At 37.7% G+C, this 20,775-nt stretch overlaps 1 protein-coding gene and 1 non-coding gene across 2 annotated transcripts; both read left to right on the forward strand.

The window, feature by feature from the left end:
• The first annotated feature begins 215 nt into the window (after positions 1 to 215).
• Positions 216 to 20,474, forward strand: WDR88 (WD repeat domain 88). The gene is given in 12 exon segments (XM_055726943.1): positions 216 to 382; positions 901 to 1,109; positions 3,333 to 3,423; positions 5,267 to 5,329; positions 5,809 to 5,837; positions 5,840 to 5,944; positions 6,877 to 7,016; positions 9,565 to 9,748; positions 11,127 to 11,206; positions 14,250 to 14,337; positions 15,771 to 15,872; positions 19,538 to 20,474. Coding segments are annotated over 10 exon segments (1,101 nt in total). The 3' UTR covers positions 14,283 to 14,337; positions 15,771 to 15,872; positions 19,538 to 20,474.
• On the forward strand, positions 16,183 to 16,256 carry TRNAT-AGU (transfer RNA threonine (anticodon AGU)). The gene has a single exon. It is a non-coding gene; the product is annotated as a tRNA-Thr (tRNA).
• Positions 20,475 to 20,775: the final 301 nt, after the last annotated feature.

A 20,775-nucleotide genomic window follows, 5' to 3' on the forward strand; every position in this document is an offset into this window, starting at 1 on the left:
GAAGAATATTTCTGCTTAAAACTACGATCAAAAGCCTTAACTGAAATTCAGTTGTAGGTGGCAGTTCTGTGGGGCCCGATTTAATGTGTTTTTCAGTATCCAGAGCTTTGCGACAGCTCTTGATGACAGCAAAGCGATATACTGTGTCGACGCACAGATTTGTGTGGTTTTAAAATGTAAAAGTCAACAGGAGAACTCGAGTGATGTGAGGAGAAATGCGCAGCGGGACCTGGCGCAGCTCCCTCACAGGCGAGCGCCAAACTGGGCGGCCGCTGCTGGCGGGTCGGCCCCCGTTAAAGCCGCCGAAGGGGTTTTGGCGGGAGCGGCCGCAGGGACCCCTTGGCGCCACCGCTGACTCCGGCAGAGGGTGGCTGGGGCGACCGTGAGGTGACGGCACAGGGCTGTGTGCCCGCGGGTAGTCGGGGGCTTCTGGAAGCTGAGGGTGGAAAAGGCCTCTGTCATTTCGCTAGTGTGTATGGTAGCAGGGGGTTTAATGTTAACTTAGTTTAGATGAAGCCTGCTGGGCAGTCATGAGCAAACTCGCAAATGGCTGAAGAAAAGCCTTTTTCAAAATATCTTTGGCAAAATTTGTAGCGGTCTTGGCTGAGATGTGTGGCCTGAGAGCTTATTGTGCTGCACTTTGGTGGGCCAAAATCAAAGAAACAAGTGTTTGAAAGACTTGAGGGAGACTTCGTGAGATTTGAAGATAGCTATTACTTTTTATGAGAGGAAGAATAATTGGGGAAACAAACCAAACCGAATTTCCTTCCCCTCCAGAAAAATAAAAATAAAATCTGCATCAGTCAGCCTTCCTTTCTTAACCAGATGTGGTAAATCCGCTCCAAGGTAGTACCAAGGAAAGGATGTGACCTTTCCTTAGACAAGTGGAACTTGAAATATTCTCCTCCTGTTCTTGTTTTCATACTCCCCCTCGTGGACCAAGCTGTCAAAAATAATTTCAAGGAAAAACATTCCTAAACTTTCCTCTGTTCCTTTACAGATCCAATTTAAAATTCTGAGGGGACACAGTGATGCTGTGAGCTCCTGCCACTTTTGCTTTGAAGACACAAAAATGCTTTCATGCTCTTACAATAGAACAGTGAAGCTCTGGGTATGTTATGAATGCAACAACAAATGAAAAAAACCCCAACATCTTAAAGCTGAAATCAAACAACGAATGTTATACAGGCATGAAGACTGGCTGAGTCATCAATGAGCCTTCTGAAGATATTTTACTGAAGTTTAAAAATAGCAGCTGTAAATGTTTTTGCGCTCACAGATAAATAGTAAAACTATCTCATACTTCGAACATTCTTTGACATTAAAGAGTGACTCTTGTAAGAATATGTAGCATACAATGAATTAGAGCTGTAGTTTATTAATATTTTTAAATTGTGAGTTGATACACAAAGCTTACTCTTTTTCTTCTGAAAGTTCCTTTTTCTGACTTCTTTATGTGGCGGTGTGGGACCACACAGTTATCAGCATGGCCATGGTGTTTTAATACTTGTCGCTTGCTTTTTCCTTTTATTTAAATCTTGATTTGAACCCTTTATTTTCTTGTTCATCCAAGTTTTGTATAGTTAGTTGGGGTTTCCCTAAAATTCCAGCCACCTGAGGCAGGGCAACAGTGAGATCTGAACTGGGGAAGTGTACAGGTTCTGGGTGGTCAAATCTAAATCTAGTCTAAAAGTCTTGGAGACATAAAAGTTAGGCGAACCCTTGAATTTTATGCAAGCAAATGACAATGCAGCTGTGCTAAATAGATTGCAGGCATTGCAATTTGGCATATATTAAACAGGCATGGCTTGATTCAAGAATTGGTAATGAGTTATAGTAATGCCTTAATATGATAGGAATACAGATGAAATAATTTTATGAAGGATCTAAAGTGTTGACTTCTTACCAATGCAGTACTAGGTTTCTACTTTTTTTCAGACTTTTTTTCACACATCCTGAAAAAGCCCAAGAAGCCCAAAAGTGTAAAAACCAGACAGTTTTCAGGTTAGCACCACTAAGTTATCCAAGAGCTGTCGATGGCTAGATCCAAGAAATCAGGAAGTCTAGAATGAAAGAAGTCCTGTCTCTTAACAATCAGTTCCAACGTGAATTAACATGTGGAGATCTTAAGCAAATAATTGTAGATAGGAGAAATAAACATTATACACATATGACAAAAAGATAGTCCTTTCCTGAAATCGCTTAAAACTCTCTGTGTAAAAGCCTAAGTAGATAGAAGATGATGGAGAAACACAATGGCCTTAAGTTGTACCAGGGGAGGTTTAGATTGGGTATTAGGGAAAAAATTATTCACCAAAACAGTTGTCAAGCATTGGAACAGGTGCCCAGGGAAGTGCTCGGGTCACTTTCCTTGGAGGTCTTTAGAAGACATGTAGACAGTTTGAGACGTGGTTTAGTGGTGGACGTCACAGTGCTAGGTGAACAGTTGGACTCGATCTTAAAGGTCTTTTCCAACCTAAAAGATTCTATGGTTCTGTGATAAATTAACCAGCAATGTAGTATGGGTCATCATTTCAGCACTTCAGTAATCTGTTGGTTGCTGTTTATGAATCACAAAACAGGCGCTTAAGTGGGATTTTGCAGTATGGGAGAGATTTCCTGTTATTTATAGGTGACTCCTTCAAAACATGAAGGGCAACAAAGGGGAACTCAAATTTTGAGAATGTAACAACTGGGTGACAAAGGCTGGCATCAAAGGTAGGGCAGAAGTGAAACAATGTCTAGGGATAAATCACAAGGCTTTATATTTGAAGACAAGAGGCTTGTATTTGTGACTGATTCGTCAATCAATGAAGGAACGTGAATAGAGGGTATAATATAACAGACAGTAAAGGGAAATCTGTGGAAGAACATTGCACATGGATACAAGTAGGCATTTTTGAAGAAAATTATATTGTAGTAATTGATGGAGGGATGGCAGGCCTTGAGAGTGTGAGTTTTAACTATGTGAATGAGAATCCAGGATTTAGGTATGGACATGGACGTAAGAGTCTAAGGAGAACTCCTTCCAAGAAATTTCTGGTGAAAACTACTGTGATGGGAAGGACATAAATAGAAGTCTGGGTGTGGTAGATGAAGAACTCTCTTTCAGTCAGTCTTGAAATGAAAAGAAGGAATAGAGAGTCTGAGATTTTAAGAATAACTGAAGACTAGTGATTTCACAGTTTCTGTTTTCCCTTATTGAGTGATGCTTTGTATTTTTTTACAATTTAGCAAGGCATGTCCTAATGTTTTCCCTTATTTTGTGATGCTTTGTATTTTTTTACAATTTAGCAAAACACTTCCTAATCAAACTCATTTGGATTTATGCAGGGATGTTGAGAAAGGTTTTCCTGTTCAAGTTTTTGAAGACGAACACACTGCCCCAATTTCTGAGTGCATCTTGACTCCTGATGACAGAAGGTGACCATTTTCTATCTTATTAAAAAAAAAAAAATGTTTTTTGCGATGTCAAGGTTCAATTTCAGCGCATGTAGAAACACTTAGTACAAAACTTAGAACAAATAAGTTACTTTTTCAATCCTTCCTATGGTTTCCTAACTTGTATTACATTAAAGTCAAACTTTTTGCTTAGTTTTGTAAGTGATAAGTCATTCTGTTATAATTTTGTCTTACATCTTCCTTCCTCCATACACTCCTCCTACTTTCTCTCCTTTGTTGTACTTTCGTTTATGCTGTCCATGCTCTGCTTGCACACTGTTTACTGTTGGACTCCCACATGAACTACCATAAATCTCACCTTGTTCTCACCTACAATTTGTACAGGAGCTCTTAAATCTTTTCTGTTTTGCATATGAAGCCTGCTGAATAAAGCATGAACCTCTTTATTGTCTTAAATGCATGTTGGAATAGTCTGATAGATTATGGCCTCTTTCAGGGCAAAGGACGCATCTAATTCTGTTTCTGAGTTACACAGGGCTGGGAGTCTATCTTTGACGTGTGATCTGAAAGGGGTATATAAATTTATATCACTCTATAAAAGAACAACATTGAATTACCCAAGGTTCAGGGGTTCACCTGTCAGTGAGATTTATACCTTCATAAAATTTCTCTTCTGTCTGTATTGTTTATTAATATTATATAGACTTACCATTAAGCCTGTCTTGTCAATTAAAGAAGAAACGCATCTTAATCTAGTGTCAATCTGTGGACATAATAATTAAAGCAACTGCAGCATATATTGATATATATGGTTAAGCAGGTCAAGCAGTGCCTCCAGGGGTACTATTTCTGGCATATTTTATCATTATGTCATAGTTTAAATCAGTTTTTATCAGATTGTAGAGCTGACTGATTAATTTTTTGATCACTGAATAGTACATATGCTACACTGCCTATTGCAATTGTGTATATTTTTGAAACTGCTAAACAGCAAGTAAAATACACTATTGTGTACAGCCCTAGAAATCACTTTCCAATCAAAAAACACTACCAGTTCATAAATGTCATGTGGTCTTTTGCATTATGTATTTCTTTTTAGGAGCAGAGATTGTGTTGGTTGCAGGAAGTATACACATATGGAGAAAATAAAATAGATTTTAATAATATAATTGTATTTTTAGTTGTTAGAATGTTAATTCATTGAGTTTATTGGGCAAAATGTATAAAAGCAACAGTTTTGGAACATTATAAAAGTAAAAAGCCACAATGGTACTAAAAACATGTGTCACATTGGTGCCTTTGAATATAAACATTACTTTAGATATTTGGGAATATTTTAATGAAACTGTATGAGGGAAAAATTTTGGACTTCCCGTTTAATGGAAACCTGCCAGTTTTGGTAAACTTCATTGAATAGCTTTGTTGTCTAATGTGGCTTTATGTTTGTGCAGAGCAGCATCTGTGGTAGAGGGTTACCCAGCAACATAACCACTGAAAATCAAAAAAACATTACTGACAATAACACTTCATATTCATTAAAGAAAAGACATCATAATGGCTTTAAAATTATGCTGATGTTAGAAATAATTAAATAACTTTTAATGGATGAAATAAAATTGAGTTGGCTGCTTGCACTGAAAATTACATACATGACATTTTTGTTATTAGTTTCTATCTGAAATATAAATAATCCTTTTTTCAACTAAGCTATGCAATAATTTTTGCTGTAGTCTTTGAAAAATCTATTTTAAATTAGTGGGTGTGAAGATGTTGAATCATTGTCAGAATTAAATGTTGTCATTTATTTTTAAAATACCTTTTAAATGAAAACATTGATTGCTGTTTTCATTAACGTTACTTTTAGAGTGGTAACATCATCATATGATAACACTGTTAAGGCTTGGGCTGTGGAAACAGGAAAAATACTTTTATGTATCCTTTTGAATGCATATTGCAGAAGATACAACTGTAAAATTTGGATTTATTGCTTTGTTACTTATAAGTAAGAAAACACGTTCTTTGTTAACACAATACAGTATAGTTAGGGTAGGTGAGCTTGACTTTTAGTCCTAGTTTTGGTACGGGTAATTGCTTCATCTTGGGTAAGTCTCCTGATGAATGTCTGTGTTATTTCAGATACAAATGGGTATGATAATAATAACCTGTCTCAGAAGATACATTTAGGAATGATTAACAATTTAGGATTTGAACAGTGCAGCTTTGTCTAATTTTAAGTTTATAGCTAATGCAAAAAAAAAAAAGAAAAGAAAAAAAGAAAAATTGGATATAAAGACATCTATCAGCTTTTACCAAGACAAAGTAGCATCAAAAGCCTTCTTTCTGAATCTGCTGTAAAACTCTCTTTAACCCTCAAGCATGTTTCTAAAACCTTTTATTTTCTCTTCGGTGGACGGTAGAACATGAAGGCATTGTAACTTTAGTATTTCTTATAATGGCAGATATGTGGTATCTAATTTAGACAAAGAAAATACCATATATGTTTTTGATGCAGTAAGAGCAACATTACCGGCACATACCCAAAGTAAGATTTACAACTTTTACATCTTGTTTATGCAGCTCTTGATTTTTTTTTTATTTCTTACCAAAAATTGAGAAAATTAATTAATTCAGTTCAGTTCAAATATCCTCACTTGAGAAAGGCAAAATAAACTTACCTGTGAGACATTAAACCAGTGTTTTCCAGAATAAGCTTATAGAAAGGAGATAATGGGCCAAAATTAGACTAACAGTGATTCTTTTTTGAACAATAATTTCCCTTTGAAGGTAATTTCACTAGTGAGACCTCGGTCCCTTGAGGCTTCCATTCAGGACTGCAGGTCAGGGAGTTTGCCATTCTTGCAGAATCAGCTTAAAAATATATGAGCAGTCCTACAAATGTTAAATTAGCATATGGTTATCATGCTCCTGTGAATCAGAACCTGATGGTAAAATCATTTGGATTTAAAAATAAAAAGTGCAACAAATGGATCTAATACTTTTATTAGAACTGCCTCTGTTAGGTGAAGCCATCAGGACATACTTTGCTTACATTATTTTAATGGAGCTATTTGTGTTCTTAAAGTATAATTACCTGCTTAAGTGCTCCCTAAGAGTCTGAGCAGTTAACTGTCATTGGCTTTATGGGGCCACGCTTCTGGACTTACTTTCAGGAATGGAGTGGAGAAATATCTTGCTACAGGGCAGAATGTGAATTTCTGTTAACTGTATATGTTGAATGCCTGGCTACAAATTCAAATTTCTTACTATCTGCAGTAACTATGAGGCCTCTTTTTCACTGAGAGGTAGGTGAGGAGGTGTCGTAGCCAGTGAAACAGCAATTTTGAAATTACAGTGTTTTGCAAATAGACTGATGCATAGATGCTATGGCTAGTTCTGGCTTTCAGACCTGTGTTCTGAGACCCAGATGTAATTATTCAAAATAACTAATATTCTCACTTGATGTTTTTTGTATAGGTCATCACAAAAGTACAATCACAAGATGTTGTTTTGACCCAGATAACCAAAAAGTGACTTCAGTATCATATGACAAGGCCATAAAGCTATGGGATATGGTGACACGATCCACTTCAATTACAATTAATGAGTAAGAAACAGTACTATAGTTAATTATCTGTGGCATTATTTGCATCTTTCACAATTATCAGTGAGATTTATGCTAAGATTTGTACTAGAGAATACCAACAAGGTATTGAACTAAATAATGTTATATATAAGCAAATTACATATACAGAAAGTGTGAATAAAACGGTCCACTCAAGTTTCCTGCTGTAAATAACTGAAAAAATTGTATTTTGATGATTGTAAGCATTTCTAGTGCTGTTTTTTTAGAGCTTCTACGTTCTTGGGTATATGTAGAGGCAGAAGATAGCATATGCAATATGGTACTGCAGTATAAACTTGTTCTCGTTTCTGCTAATTAGGAAAAATGTAGAATTGCTGATGAATGAGGAGATAAAATATTACTTAGAATAGTGAAGTCTTTAAAAACATTATGGAGTGAAGCAAAAATAATACAGAGAAAAGGAGAAAATATATCTAGATGTTGGGAATTGATAATTAATCCTGAGTTCTTACAGAATATTTTGTGATAATTAGGTTTGGCACTGCAACCAGATCACCTTAGCCCTTCATAAAATTCATGGGCCTCAGAGCAGCCACAGGATGATCTACTCTGCTCTTAATGAGCTCCAGTAAAGACCTCACAGATGTCCAATCTCTTCCGTTGTCTCACTGTGTTAATCATTACAAAGATTTTCCTCAGGTGGACTATTCTGGCTGCAGCTTAAGCTCTCATGTTTCTGTTTAGATCCACTTCAGACATGGAGATCAGATATGTATCTACAAAAATGTAGACTTGTTTTTGTCTACATTTATATATATATCCAAGAACTTCTATTACATCATTACATCTGCTGAGTCATCTTTTCAGTAAACCATTGTTATTCATTTAACATTTAATTATTGTTTCCTATTTTACTGATCATTCTTGCTGTTGATCTCATATCTTTCCAATCAGCCCACATTTTTCTTGAATTATATGGCTCTATAATGTAAAGAGTATTCCCTCCACCAGGAAAAAAACAGAAATTAATTATTACTACATGCTTCTTTGTGGTTGTGCCTCTGTTCATACATCCTGGGATGAGATTTACTCTTATTTGATAGTGAAGAGGAGTCAGAATTTGTTGCTTCCTTTTTTTTGCAGAACTGTGATGTAGTCCATTGTTCCCACTCCGTATCTGTGGATTCTGCAGTGGATTATTTGTGTTTGTACAGAATGTCAGACTTGACAAAATTGACCTGATCAGGTAGCATGCATATTAGATAGTTGATAAAACACTGTATGACCCTTACAAACTACAGTGACAACAGCATTGTTTCCTGTAGAGGCTGTTATAACCCTTTTATTTTCTTGATAATTTCTTCAATTTGTGAAGACAGTTTTGAATTTTAACCTTCTCCCTTGTATAACTGCAGACCCTCTTTGGCTTCATTTTGTCTCTGTACTCTTTATATTATTACCTACATTATTAATGGAAGTATGAAATGGGACTGGATTCAGGACAGATGCCGTGGACCCCAGCTCAGTATGTACTTTTATTTTCACAGTGAACCAATTATGGCCACTCTCTGAGTACAGATACCGTTTTCCCAGCTCATTTCTCCTTATATGCTTTTGGAGAAGGTCATGCCCAGTGCCAGAAGCCTTGCTCAGTATGATCTCCTGAGTCTTCACACGCTAAAGTCTTGTATCTCTCGCTGAAGTCAGTAATACAGTAAAAACATTAGGTCAATTTAGGATATTGTTACCATTTTAAGAAGGAAGTTTGCAACAATAGAGATGTCAAATCAACCGTTAAAAATATCAATGGCTTTAAATAAACTCAACCATTTTAGCTTTGAATTCTTAAAACAATAATCAGAGAGAGAGTCTGCCTTTAAACACTGTAATAAAATTGTCTTTGAGGGATTAGGAATTACTTTGGATGGGAAATTCAATCTGGAACATTGTAATGCTTTTTTTAAATTGCAGTGACTACAGCGTTGTTTCCTGTAAGAGATGCTCATAATCCTTTCCACACTGTAGATTGCAGGAAGCCCTAGAGTCCTCACCCAGTTCTGAAACGTTCAGATTTCTTTTCTGATGAGTATCACTGCTTCCAAGATCAGACTTTAATCTAGAGTTGTTTAATATTTTCCCCCTGAATGTTTGAGTTGAAATTTACATGTGGAGATGGATGCATGCTATTTATTTAATGAAAAACGGGTGGCTTTTTTTGGTAATTTACTTGTAGTAAAATGTGGTTGTGTTGTAGCCACTGAACAATTTCTTGTTAAGCTGCGAACAACAACAACAACAACAACAACAACAACAACGAAAGCTGGTCACTTGTCACTTAACAGCAAGGTTTCAGTCCTGCAAAATGACCTAATCCAGTACGAGATTTAAAACTGTGCTGGCTGTGAGGTTGTAAGCAGCTCCAGAGACTTCACTGAACTATTCCTATAGTTAAAATTCAGAATATGCTTATGATGCTTTCCTGGATGAAGAGAGGATGCTCAATGTTGCAGGAGGCTCTTTGAGAGGTTTGTAATGGCTACAAAAGGTCACTCTTCCTGTGTTTTTCATCTGTGTTTCAGGGGACAAGCAATGCTATCTCAGATTGCTGCTGTACCGCTGATGGTCATTACTTGTGCACAGCATCCTGGGACAAAAGCTTAAAAATACGGGATATAAAGACAGGAGAATTTTAGTGTCATGAACCCGTTTCCTTGAACCAAAGACATGAGGGTTCTGTTAGTTCCTGCCATTTCAGCCAGGGTGGTGAGTTATCTTAATACTAGTGCATGATGTATCTCGATACCTACATACAGGACATTTCAGATCAGCCATGAGTGACAACTCAAATCATGTAGGTAATTAATTAATCATTTCCAAGATAGAATGTTTAATTATGAGAAAATGATGTCCATGTAAAGAAGTTGATTGAGGCTAATGGTCTGTGTTCTGTATTAACCAGGCAACTGGAAACTTGCTTAGCTGGTATACCCATCAAGAGGTATAATAAAAAGATCATAATGGAGTAAAAGCACAGTACTATGTTAGAAGATTAACTTAGCACTTGTGGATATTACCCTAACATTAGTTAATTGAAAAAACCCCCATGTTCAGTAATACTGTACTGATCTGTAATAATTAGGAAAACGTGGATATCTTTGTTAGTACCCCCAAAATAATGTTACTTCACAGCCCAAACAACGTATACTAGCAATGTACTGAAAAACTTCATGGATGTTCTCAGCTACGCTGATCGAGCACATAAACTACCATGTTTAAAGCAGGTGGTATTTACGAGTTAGACCAAGACAGTTTGGCACCTGGCACTTGATGTCTCCTTGAGGCTTGGATGAATAGGAGGAAGAAACAGACTCTCCAGTTTACCTGTATCTGAGTGGAGGTAGTGGGGAGCTGTTTCTTACTGCCTTAGTTCCATTACTTTCACTAGATCACAGACAACTCCCAGTCCCTACACAACATGAAATCTGTTAACTGCTGACTGCTACTGTGCAGAAACAGCTTCTCTTCTCTTCACTGGGGTGGACTAATTATGAGTTTCTGTACATTGTGATCTTATCGGCTGTTTTCTTTTGAAACTTCACATCCGAATGCTCCAGTAAAGGTGACTCCTGCACTGCTGACAGCAGGTTAATCTGCGGTCATAGCCAGTGCCTTCTGAGGCAGGCAACTCACATAAATAAATAGCAACTCTGTGGGGAAAAATATACCTGTGGGTTGAAGACAAGAAAATGCAGATAGGCCTGTGAATATTGGAATCTGAAAACATGCTTTCCACACTAAACTCTACTTTTTTTGTTTTATTCACAGTTGACCTAACAATTCTGAAAGTATTCTCTGTATTTTAATTTTTAAACAAGGTATCTCCTTAACTTTTAAGTCAACAAAATTTTCATATGTTTTTTTCCACTTCCTTGTGTGATTGCTAAATTTAGGATTAATATTTACAAAATTAAGAACATTACCAAGTAGCTGAAAGGAACCTCTATTGTCTTGTTAAGGCATGACTAATATCTCATTATTTAATTTTTTTTATAAAGTCTGACTCGCTGTTAGAATGAGCCTCTTTTATTTGTCTGTGTGACAAAGCAAAGCTAAAATACAACATTTGGATTTTACATTTCAGCATCACTTGTGTCTGGTGGATATGACAACACTATAGCTATATGGGATACAGATGCAGCCTATAAAAGGCTAAGCTTAAAGGTACTGAGATCTTTTTTGGTCACTAGTTTGATAAGACGGTATAAAATGTATTGCTGGTTTAAAAGCGTTGTATATTTAATTATCTGTCAAATATCCTTGCCTATCGTTTTTAGAGACAGGCAGGAATATATCCTGGATTTGTGTGATTTAATTTCCTAGAACAGTATATTCTTATGCAATTAGCTACAAAGATATTACCTTTGTCAAATCAGTTGTTAATAAGCTATTACATTTCTCGTTTTATGAACAAGCTTATTTAAGGATTGTATTGCATGGAGTGGTACCTGTGTTCTAGGAGAGAGTTTCTTCCAACATGTAACAAGAGCTTGGGTAGCACACATATTAATTTTGAAATGCCACACTCTGTATGTTTACACGCTTACTTATGTCCACAAAAAACTGTGCTAAAAGGGAAGCATTAGAAAAAAAGTAAATATTGGTGTTGAGGTTCTCAGGCTTAGCTCAGTTCCTAGGTTACATAGTTTACATTACTGCTTATAGTGACAGGGATGTGGTTGAAAACGTTAAGGTACTTTTTACGATGAAAAATTGTATAAACAAAGTAGCTAGTCAGTATTTAGCTATCCCTGCTTGGAGCTAGGCCTCCTCATTTCTTCCATATCCATGGTAATACTACCCAAAATTGGAGGCAGTAATTAATACCTGCAGGGAAAAAAAAAAAAAAAAAAAAAAGCAGCGCAACTCTCATTAGGTACTGCAGCTACTGCAAATTTCCCAATTCACAGCAATCACTGTAACTAACTCAGTTTCCCATAAAAAAGAAGGCATCTGTTTAAATGATTGTATCTTTGTAACTATGGAGAATTCCAGTTTAGGATCTGTGCTTTGGTGTAATTATATTCTGGAATCATAACTAAATTTAAAAATATTTTTTAAAGATTCTTCTATAAACCCCATGTTTTATGTAGGCATGTTTGACTGCTTCTCTGTGCTGGAAAAATGTATGTTCATCTTTTTATTGTATTTCTCAGGTGTGGCATTTGTCTATCAAAATGACCATGCTTTCCTAAACTCTTACTGTTTATATGTGTATTACATAAAGATGTACAAACATTTATACTTAAATGTGTTAACATCCCATTAATTTATATGTATGTATCTGTAATACCATTCATGGTATTTACTCCCTAGCTGGAATAAGTAATTTGTTTTAGATTTTAACCTGTTTCGATTCTTATGCCAGCTCAGTGCTGTTAACCTCAAATTAGCTGTGCTGCAGTTGTCAGGATAAGGATATCCGATACAGCTGCTTGACTTGGCCTGCTTTCAGAACTGGTTTCCTTCCCTTAAAATGGAGGCAAGTTGCTGTCTGTTCCCACAGCTCTTCCCTCTGTTATCACGTGATAAATAGCCTCAAGATTTTTTAGGTAATGAATTTTAGAAGTCGACTTTCTTTTTACATTTCTTTTTAGAACTGTTCAAAAAATAGAAAAGACCTATGCTTAAATGGAGCTTAAAGCCATGGTAACTGTGTAGTTGTCATTCTTCCGAGTGCTACAGCTGGTGGTCTGCTTACCAGAGGTGGTAACAGCCACTGTTTACAGGTATATGTATGAAACTATGAACTTCATAGCAACTTTTTTTCTTGACGGGACATGAAGCAGTCTAGATAAGAATTTTCTCACTGAATTTCAAAATGCATTTATGGTACAAATAGTTAGTTTTATTATAATGAAGGGTTTTTTCCTTGTCTTACAGTCAAATTTTGCTTTACTGTAGGGTCATTGGGACTGGGTAACACATGTTGCGATTGGCGAAAACAAGGAAAGGATTCTTTCAGCCTCAAAAGTAATTGCTAATTCCTGATGGGCTTTCAGGAGCTAACTTATAAATAGATGTGAAGATTTCATCCCTTGTTTTCAACTTGTTTTTTGGTATAAAATTTAACAATAGTCAGGTTACTCATAGAAGTGCTAAGTTGTAATCAGTAAGTACAGAGAATCTTAAAAATAAGTTAAGTGTGTTTATCTTTTGTTATTTTAAAATGTGTGGGCAGTTTAAGATACCTAAAGATTTTTTTCTAAAAACGTGATGTTTATATGTGAGAGGGCTCAGTGCTCATATTGAGAGGGCTCATCTGCTGAGGTGAGATTTCATCCTTATGGTAATGATGTAAACCACTTGTTTGGTAATATGCAAATACGTCAAAATAATCGCATCTTTTTCTCAGGATTCTACTTTGAGGTTATTGAATATTGAAAAGATGGATCATATGCCTTCAGTAGTAGAAACTGGAAAAGCAAGAGGCTCAAAAATTGCATCACCTTCTGTTTCTCCTGATCTTTAAATTAATGGGATGTTAACACGTTTAAGTATAAATGTTTGTACGTCTTTATGTAATACGCATATAAAGCTAAGACTTTCCACTAACCTTGCTCTGCCCTAGTATTCTGTATGAGGAATAATAAAATACCTTGTACTAATCCATGAAATAGCTGTGATGTATCAGGTAAAGAATAAAATCCCCAGGAGTAGAAATCTTATTTATGCTGCATGGTAGATAGAGGATAAAATTAATTACTTGTCCTTTGGAAATTTTAAACAATTTTAAAGGAATACATTAGTCCCACATTCAATCTTACTAAAGGAAATAGCTATATGTAAATTATCAATAGGTTTCCTTCCATTAGATAAACCATTCTTCTTTACTATGGCAAACAAAGAATCCTTGCTCTCAGTGCACATCAGAAGAGATTTGTGAGTAAAACCATGAATAAGGCCATGAACTTGTTGCCATACCTCTTAAAATTTTTTTGTGAAGGAGCTTTCAGGCATTGCAAGTAAGTTGTGGTTTCATTCTGACATGATGTAGCACAAATTAATTCTGTGTAATAAAGGCTCCCTCCAACAAGGAGTGTGGTATTTTCCCTACCCTTTCTTAGGAGCAACCCTGAGATGATTATTATGTGAGATGAGTATATGCGAGAATGTCACTTAATAAAAGATTAAGTGTCTGAAAACGTTTGGAAGCCCTATTCCTAAAAACAGTGTTTTCAACCTTTTTAACATTTCTTTCTAAAAGGGACTTAAAGTGGGGCGAAATAGTCACAGCTGAGCATGTGACACCCTGGAATGCAGTTAAGCTGTGGAATACAAAGAGATCCAAGTAGGTAAGTTTGGGTTTTTTTCCTTGTTTAAATTATGTGAATTGTGTAGCAACAATTACACTTGAATCCAAAGTTAAATGGAAAATATTTTTAGGGAATAGTATGTTTTCTACAGATTTATGGCTTTGAATAAGTATTAGGTGATAAACTGTATTATTTTCCAGCATTCTTTCCCCTTCTTTACTCCTTAATTAAATATTATTGTTTTGTTACAGAGGCTAGAAGAAAATGCTGCATCTATGCTCCTCTTTTTTTTTTTTTCTTTTTTTTAAGTAGATCACATAAAATAGGTGTGTTTTATAGCTGGATTAATTTGGCTTTAATGTTGTTAGTAATACTGAACTAATTTATGTTAGAAAACATTAGTCCTAGAATAATTAATGTTATATTAGAATTGAAAGTGTTCTTTCTTTCTTTACTGTTTGTAGCTGGAAAAATCAAAGCTCCAATTTTTTCCACTGAAACAGGAAAAAAAGCAGTTGCTGTATAGAGGCTTGGTTCATTTTGTGTTAGTGATGTGAGGATGTTGGAAATTTTCTTTTGAATGAATCTTCTTTTTATTTCCCAAATTGAGAAAACCAAGAAAAAATGAATTCTTACATTCTGGTTTTAATAAAGCCAGTAAGTTTTATTACTTACTGCTGTTTTCTGTCCATTGCCATCACCTGTTTTATGCTTGGGTGCCAGATGAATCAGCTTGTCTTCAGCCCTGAACTGATCTCACCTGCAGCAGTAGGCTCATATTTGTATGCAGCATAGGTTTTACAGAGAATGTGATAATTACAGACAATTCATAAGCTGGAGATTTATCTGCATATTTTCTGGCTCTTATACTGCCATGGTTTGACTAATTCACTCTGTCCCTGTTCTCACCTGATGAGAAATTTGTATGACTGTTTCAGACCAAGTCAGTGTGGCTTCCCTTCTGTGGGAGTTATTTGAATAACATCTATAATTTGGCTGTAAATACGCCTTGGTTGCCTGTTAAATTGCCAAAGCGATCTTTGTGCTTTGCAGATTCTGATCACAGTCCAAGCCTGTAATCAGGTCTGTTCATGGAGCTGAGCCTTTCCTGATAACCTTAGCTGGTGGGCCAGGCTCCGTGTTTGCTCATGGCTCAATCCTGCCTGGTGGCAGCTCCGTCCCTCTCTTGGCAGGGTCCACCCTTGTCTGCTGCCCTGTGCAAGTGATGGGCTGAAGGGCCGGGGCCCTGAGGGAAGGCGTTGTATCGGTGGCAGCATCAGTTCTGCGTGAAGGATTCGAATTAGCTCTATAGAAAACCACCCAGATAACTTATTGTAGTTTGTAGCTTTTTGTAGCTTGTGCAAACATGCACCTTTTTCAGGCACTCCAGTGTTATGTGTGTGCGTAGATCATAAAGTGCATAAGCGGTGTGTGCAAATGCATACTGGGGTTTGATTTTTGCATCATTACAGATGATTGCAGCATGTAATTGAGGCCCAGTCCTCCCTTGGTATCTTCCACTGTGAGCCTTGGGCCATCGAGACACAGCGGGATGGTGGGACGGGAGCCTAGCCGTAAGTAAATAGCGTTTTGTGGAAATGCTGACACTTAGGTGTTTTCTTTCGGTCTTTACACGTGTTGTGCCAAAACAGACGCTAAGGTGCCGAGCAACGGCTCGCCCCGCCTGTCCCCCGCTGCAGGCCGAAGCGCCGCTGGCCCCCAGCCGAGCCGGAGCTGGCGGGGGCTGAGTTCCCAGCCCGGCCCTGCCGCCCGCTGGGAGCCGCTCCGCCCGTAGCGGGGCCGGGCCGCTGGCTGCTGCGGTACCGGGGCGCGGCCGAGCCAGGCCGATGTATTGGGGCTGCGCAGAAGCTCAGCCTATCGCCGGGCGCCGTGGCTTAGTTGGTTAAAGCGCCTGTCTAGTAAACAGGAGATCCTGGGTTCGAATCCCAGCGGTGCCTGCGCGGGGCGGCCCGTCTGTTTTGCCGGCGGGGAATCGCAGGGCCCGGCGAGCTGCGCTACGCCCACGTGTCTTCTCTTGTCTCCACAGCTTCAACCGCCTTTCAGGGAGGTAAACGGAACTATTATTTCCTTCTCTCTTTTTTTTTTTTTTTTTTTTTCTTCCCTCTTGTAGTTTGAGTGCGTGTTGACTCGGTGTCCGCTGCTGAGGCGTTCGTCACCCATCAGTACCAGACCTACCTTTCACTTCTTACTCACTTGTGTTAACTCAAACCTGGCTTTTCCAAGTGAAAATGGTAATAAAAGCCCTGTGCTGTTCTCCGTGCAGTGACACGGCAGAAGGTTTTCCTAGACATCTTCAAAAACCAAAGGCCAAATCCTGCCCCATTAGGCTTGTGAATTAAGCCCAGTGAATGTATTCCAGATTTGTGTTACTGCAAGCAGAGGTAGAATCTGTCCTTAGATCCAAAGACAAGACTGAAAAGCCATTAATACAAGTCCCACCCTAGCAGCTGTATCCTCAGGTGGTTTTTTGCAGGTTTTTTACTCCCAGCAGTGATGGGAGTAATGGGATTCACAGGCACATTTTGAGGTCAGGTTATCACAACTCCGATATGCAGCTACATCCCAGCTGTTGGTGGCCCCAAAGTGCAACGCATAAGTCTTAATATCCAGGATGAGCATCTTTGGTTACAACATTTGCCTGCAGGAACCTTTCTTTGAGTAGTATTTACTGTAAAAATGCAACTTAGATAGTATTTGATATGTGATAAATAGAAGTAAACCATAACTGCAAGTTGCAATGGTTTTAAAAAATGTGGAGTATTTTGGATTTAACCTCTCATAGATTAGCATTGTCTAAAAGAAATCAGAAAGACCTAGAGTTTAAGACAATTGGAAAGTGCAAATTAAGGAAGACTTGGGGAAAAGAAGCTGCAGTGAATGTCAGCCAGGTCCCCTGCTGCTCCTTTTGGTGGCAGTTTGGACCCTGCGGGAAACAAGAATTTTGAAAATGAAAATCTTGTGCAAATGTTTCTGTTCCCCTTATGATTGTAGCTGATACAAAGTCACGTACGTACATTCTAGCACTAAGTTGGAGCGACAGATGAGGTGCCAAGTCCATGAACTTGTGAGATTTTAGTATCAAGAAAACCCAGCAGTTTGGTGTCAAATAAATCCTGCAGTCATGAGCAGTGACACCAAACTCCACTCTGCAGGAAAGGGTTGGCTTGGGCACCTGGCACTGTGCTGGGTGCTGTGTAAGGGAGAGGCACATCTGTGCGTGGACCCAGCAGCCTCTCCTCTGGATTCGGCTGTTGGGATAGTGCCTGTCAGACACCTCTTTCTTCCTGTTAGGGTTCCACTTCCTCCACTTGCAGCTTTTTGCTGCATTAGGAGGATAGTGCCTGAAATGAAGAACAAATTAAAACAAATATTTGGGTAGTTTTTGCACATGCTGTTTGTAGCCAAATGGACTTGTTCTCAGCTCTTGCACAGTAGACAGAGATGACTTAGGGGGTCTGTATTCTGGGTATTTGTGCTGTTACTCTGCTAGTTTCCATCTAGTTTCCTAGTTCCTGTTCTATAGCTTGCAGATGAGAACTGCCAACATTAATGAGTATCTAGGCATCCATCAAAATCGTTAACACTCTTCTCATGCAGCAGCAGAAACAGCATGATGAGCCAGCCAGGATGGCACCAGTGGGCTGGTCACTGTGTACCTCAACATGGGCACCATAAAAAAGGCCTCAAAACGTTTGAGAAAGAAGGACAAAAATAGGAATCCAAATCAGTTCATGAACACAGATCTGATTTGTTTGGATTCTGTAAGAGTGACTGTATTTTTGTGTATTAGTCACAAACACGGACCCCCAGCTTCTGTAACAGATTTCTAGGATGATCTGTGTATTTACGTGGGAAGTAATATTTTAAGCCAATATTTAAGCAAATTGAGTGAACTGTGGCTTTTTTTATTTTGCATAGATTTAATGATATATAAATACATCATATAGGTTGCTTGTTTTGGCTCATACATGGATGTTTTAAATACATATTCAGGAAATCCCTTCATCCGAGCACTGAAATTTCACTGAATGCCCAGAGGGTATGGGTAAAAGGCCTGCTGTGCTGGAGAATTTGCTTATATTTCTTATTTAAGTAACAACATTAATAAGAAATGCAACAAAGTGAAATTCACTTAGATACGCCTGTTCTGCTGACAGTAGCAACATCTCAGTGTTCGGTTATTTCCAAGATTTGCCACCAGCCTTTTCCTTGCAGTAGTAGTCAGCTGGACTGTTCAGTCAGTCCAGTTAACTTAAGTAAAACTATTTCCATAAAAAAGTTTTTTCAGGATTAAGGCCTTTAGCTGTTCTTCTGTTACAGGTAATGTTTAGTTCATAAATTGAGAGCTAGAGTGAGAAGCCTGAGGAACATGCTCATCAATGGGATTGTGTGAAGTGTTTTAATGCACATGATAAACCCACTCCCTCTGTTAAAATGTTATAACACTAGTCATGCCAAAAAGATTCTGTATTATTTATCATGTGAGATTCTACAAAGATAGTTTAAAACAACTAAACAAATCACTAACACTTAAGCTGAACATGCAGGTTGAGTGTGTATGGTTTCTTTGGTTTTGTTTTTTCTTTTAAGTGTGGGAATAGGCCAGATGAAGGCTGCTTAAATCTAAAGTAAGATTGTAGTTATGTATTTGTCAATAGTGTTAAAAATGGATTAAAGCTTATATGTGGTTTGCCAGGTAGCAGGTAGTAACAGCTGTCTTTGCATAAATATTTGCATTTTATTTTTCATGTGAGCTGAATAAGCTTCCTTCTCCCACTCCTCGCCCAAATGTTACATCATCACATCAACAACTGGGGAAGTAAAGCATTTGTACTCTGTATATGATCATGTCATCCACTGCTCTAAGATACAGCAAGTGGTGTTTACAGACCCCCTGGCCCATATGCTGCTGGTGTTTGCAATTTTGAGTTTGGAAATACACATATAATAGTGTGATCTGTTCAGTTCCCAAAAAGTGACAGAGCGCCTGGTCAGATGGGCCTTGCGTATCGAGAGACCTGTTCTTTGTTCCTCAGCTGCTGTTTGGCTCTGGACACGCTGCTCTCAACTTCTGATCTCTTTTGCCATCTGTAAAATTACAATAATACTTACTGATGTCACAGGGTTGCTGGGAGAGTTCATTAATGTTGTATGAAGCACTCTGAGCTTTTGGATAAAATCAATGTTATTAAAGCCATGTTTTTATTTTTCTTCTCAGCAGGTTCAGTCTTCCTGCAGTTAGGTCACGCTGGTGCTAAGGCTCTTCGATAGCGCTGGCAACGTTCGCGGATTCGCAGATGCATCTGGACTGTTTCTGGGAAAAGGGGCCTGACTGCCTTTGTCTTGCTGATGGGGTAGAAAATCAACTTTCAAATAAAACTTTTTATGGGTTTAAGTAAAGTTATTCCTTCAAAATTTAGTACATAGGAGTACTTTTAGTCTTCTTGTTGAAGGTGCTTATTAGCTATTTACATTATTTTCTGCTTACCTACAGAAATATAAGTAATACCTGTTTTTACAGGCTACTATTTTTCTGTCGAGATACTTTTCCTATTTTAATCTCTCAAAATATTGCAACATCTTACATGAGGGTGTGTGATTATTGTATCAATATATAGTTGAAATTGCCTGAGAAGAGGTAAATGTCATTGGTAGCTTGTGATAAGTATTTAGAAAATACTTTAAAATCTTTCTAATTGTAAAAAATGCTGTGTTTTGATGCCAAGCCTAAACCAAATGGCCACAGTCTGTAAGAAAGAAGGATGCATACTATATTTCTTATGACATATTCCCATAATGACTGCTTCCTTCAAATGGAATAAAGTAACACCTGGTAAAGACAGGGAATCCTTGCAAGTTAAGTATGATAAACGATAACCTTTTGTAAAAGTGTATTATAGGAACTCACATATGACCCTGACAGATTCATGCAATAAATACAAATCCCTAGAACTGTTAATTGTGCTCTGATCCTTTTATTCACAGAGCATACAGTGTTCAACATTTTTAGAGCTGTAATGAATCTCTGAAATCATATTAAGGTGGTATCAAAGCATAATTTAATTGCCAGTAGCAAGTATACTGTTTAATTATTTGAGCTGGGAGAGTGAATTCACCTGCCTTTGAAAATTTGGGATGAAGTAAAACAGTATAAGTCCTCGAGGAGTAACTGTTTGGGTCCTCTCTCTGGATATTACACGTAATTTAATCATAATTTTCTCTAATGGTTCTAAAAAATGCACCGTGTTTCCTTATCATTACTTATGTTTCCCTTAATTTTCCAGCTTGTGGGGGCAAGGACAAAATACATGAGTTGTGGATTCATGAACGAGTCAGGAGGCTCTGGATTGTTGATGTGTACTCTGTAATTAGAGGCCCAACATGCAAATTGCCCGCAAATACAACTGGACTTGTGCTGAGCTAAATAGTAGTACCATGCAGTCTCAATTTTGGCAA

Source organism: Falco cherrug, chromosome 14 (genome assembly GCF_023634085.1).
Source record: "Falco cherrug isolate bFalChe1 chromosome 14, bFalChe1.pri, whole genome shotgun sequence".
Taxonomy (NCBI): Eukaryota; Metazoa; Chordata; class Aves; order Falconiformes; family Falconidae; genus Falco; species Falco cherrug.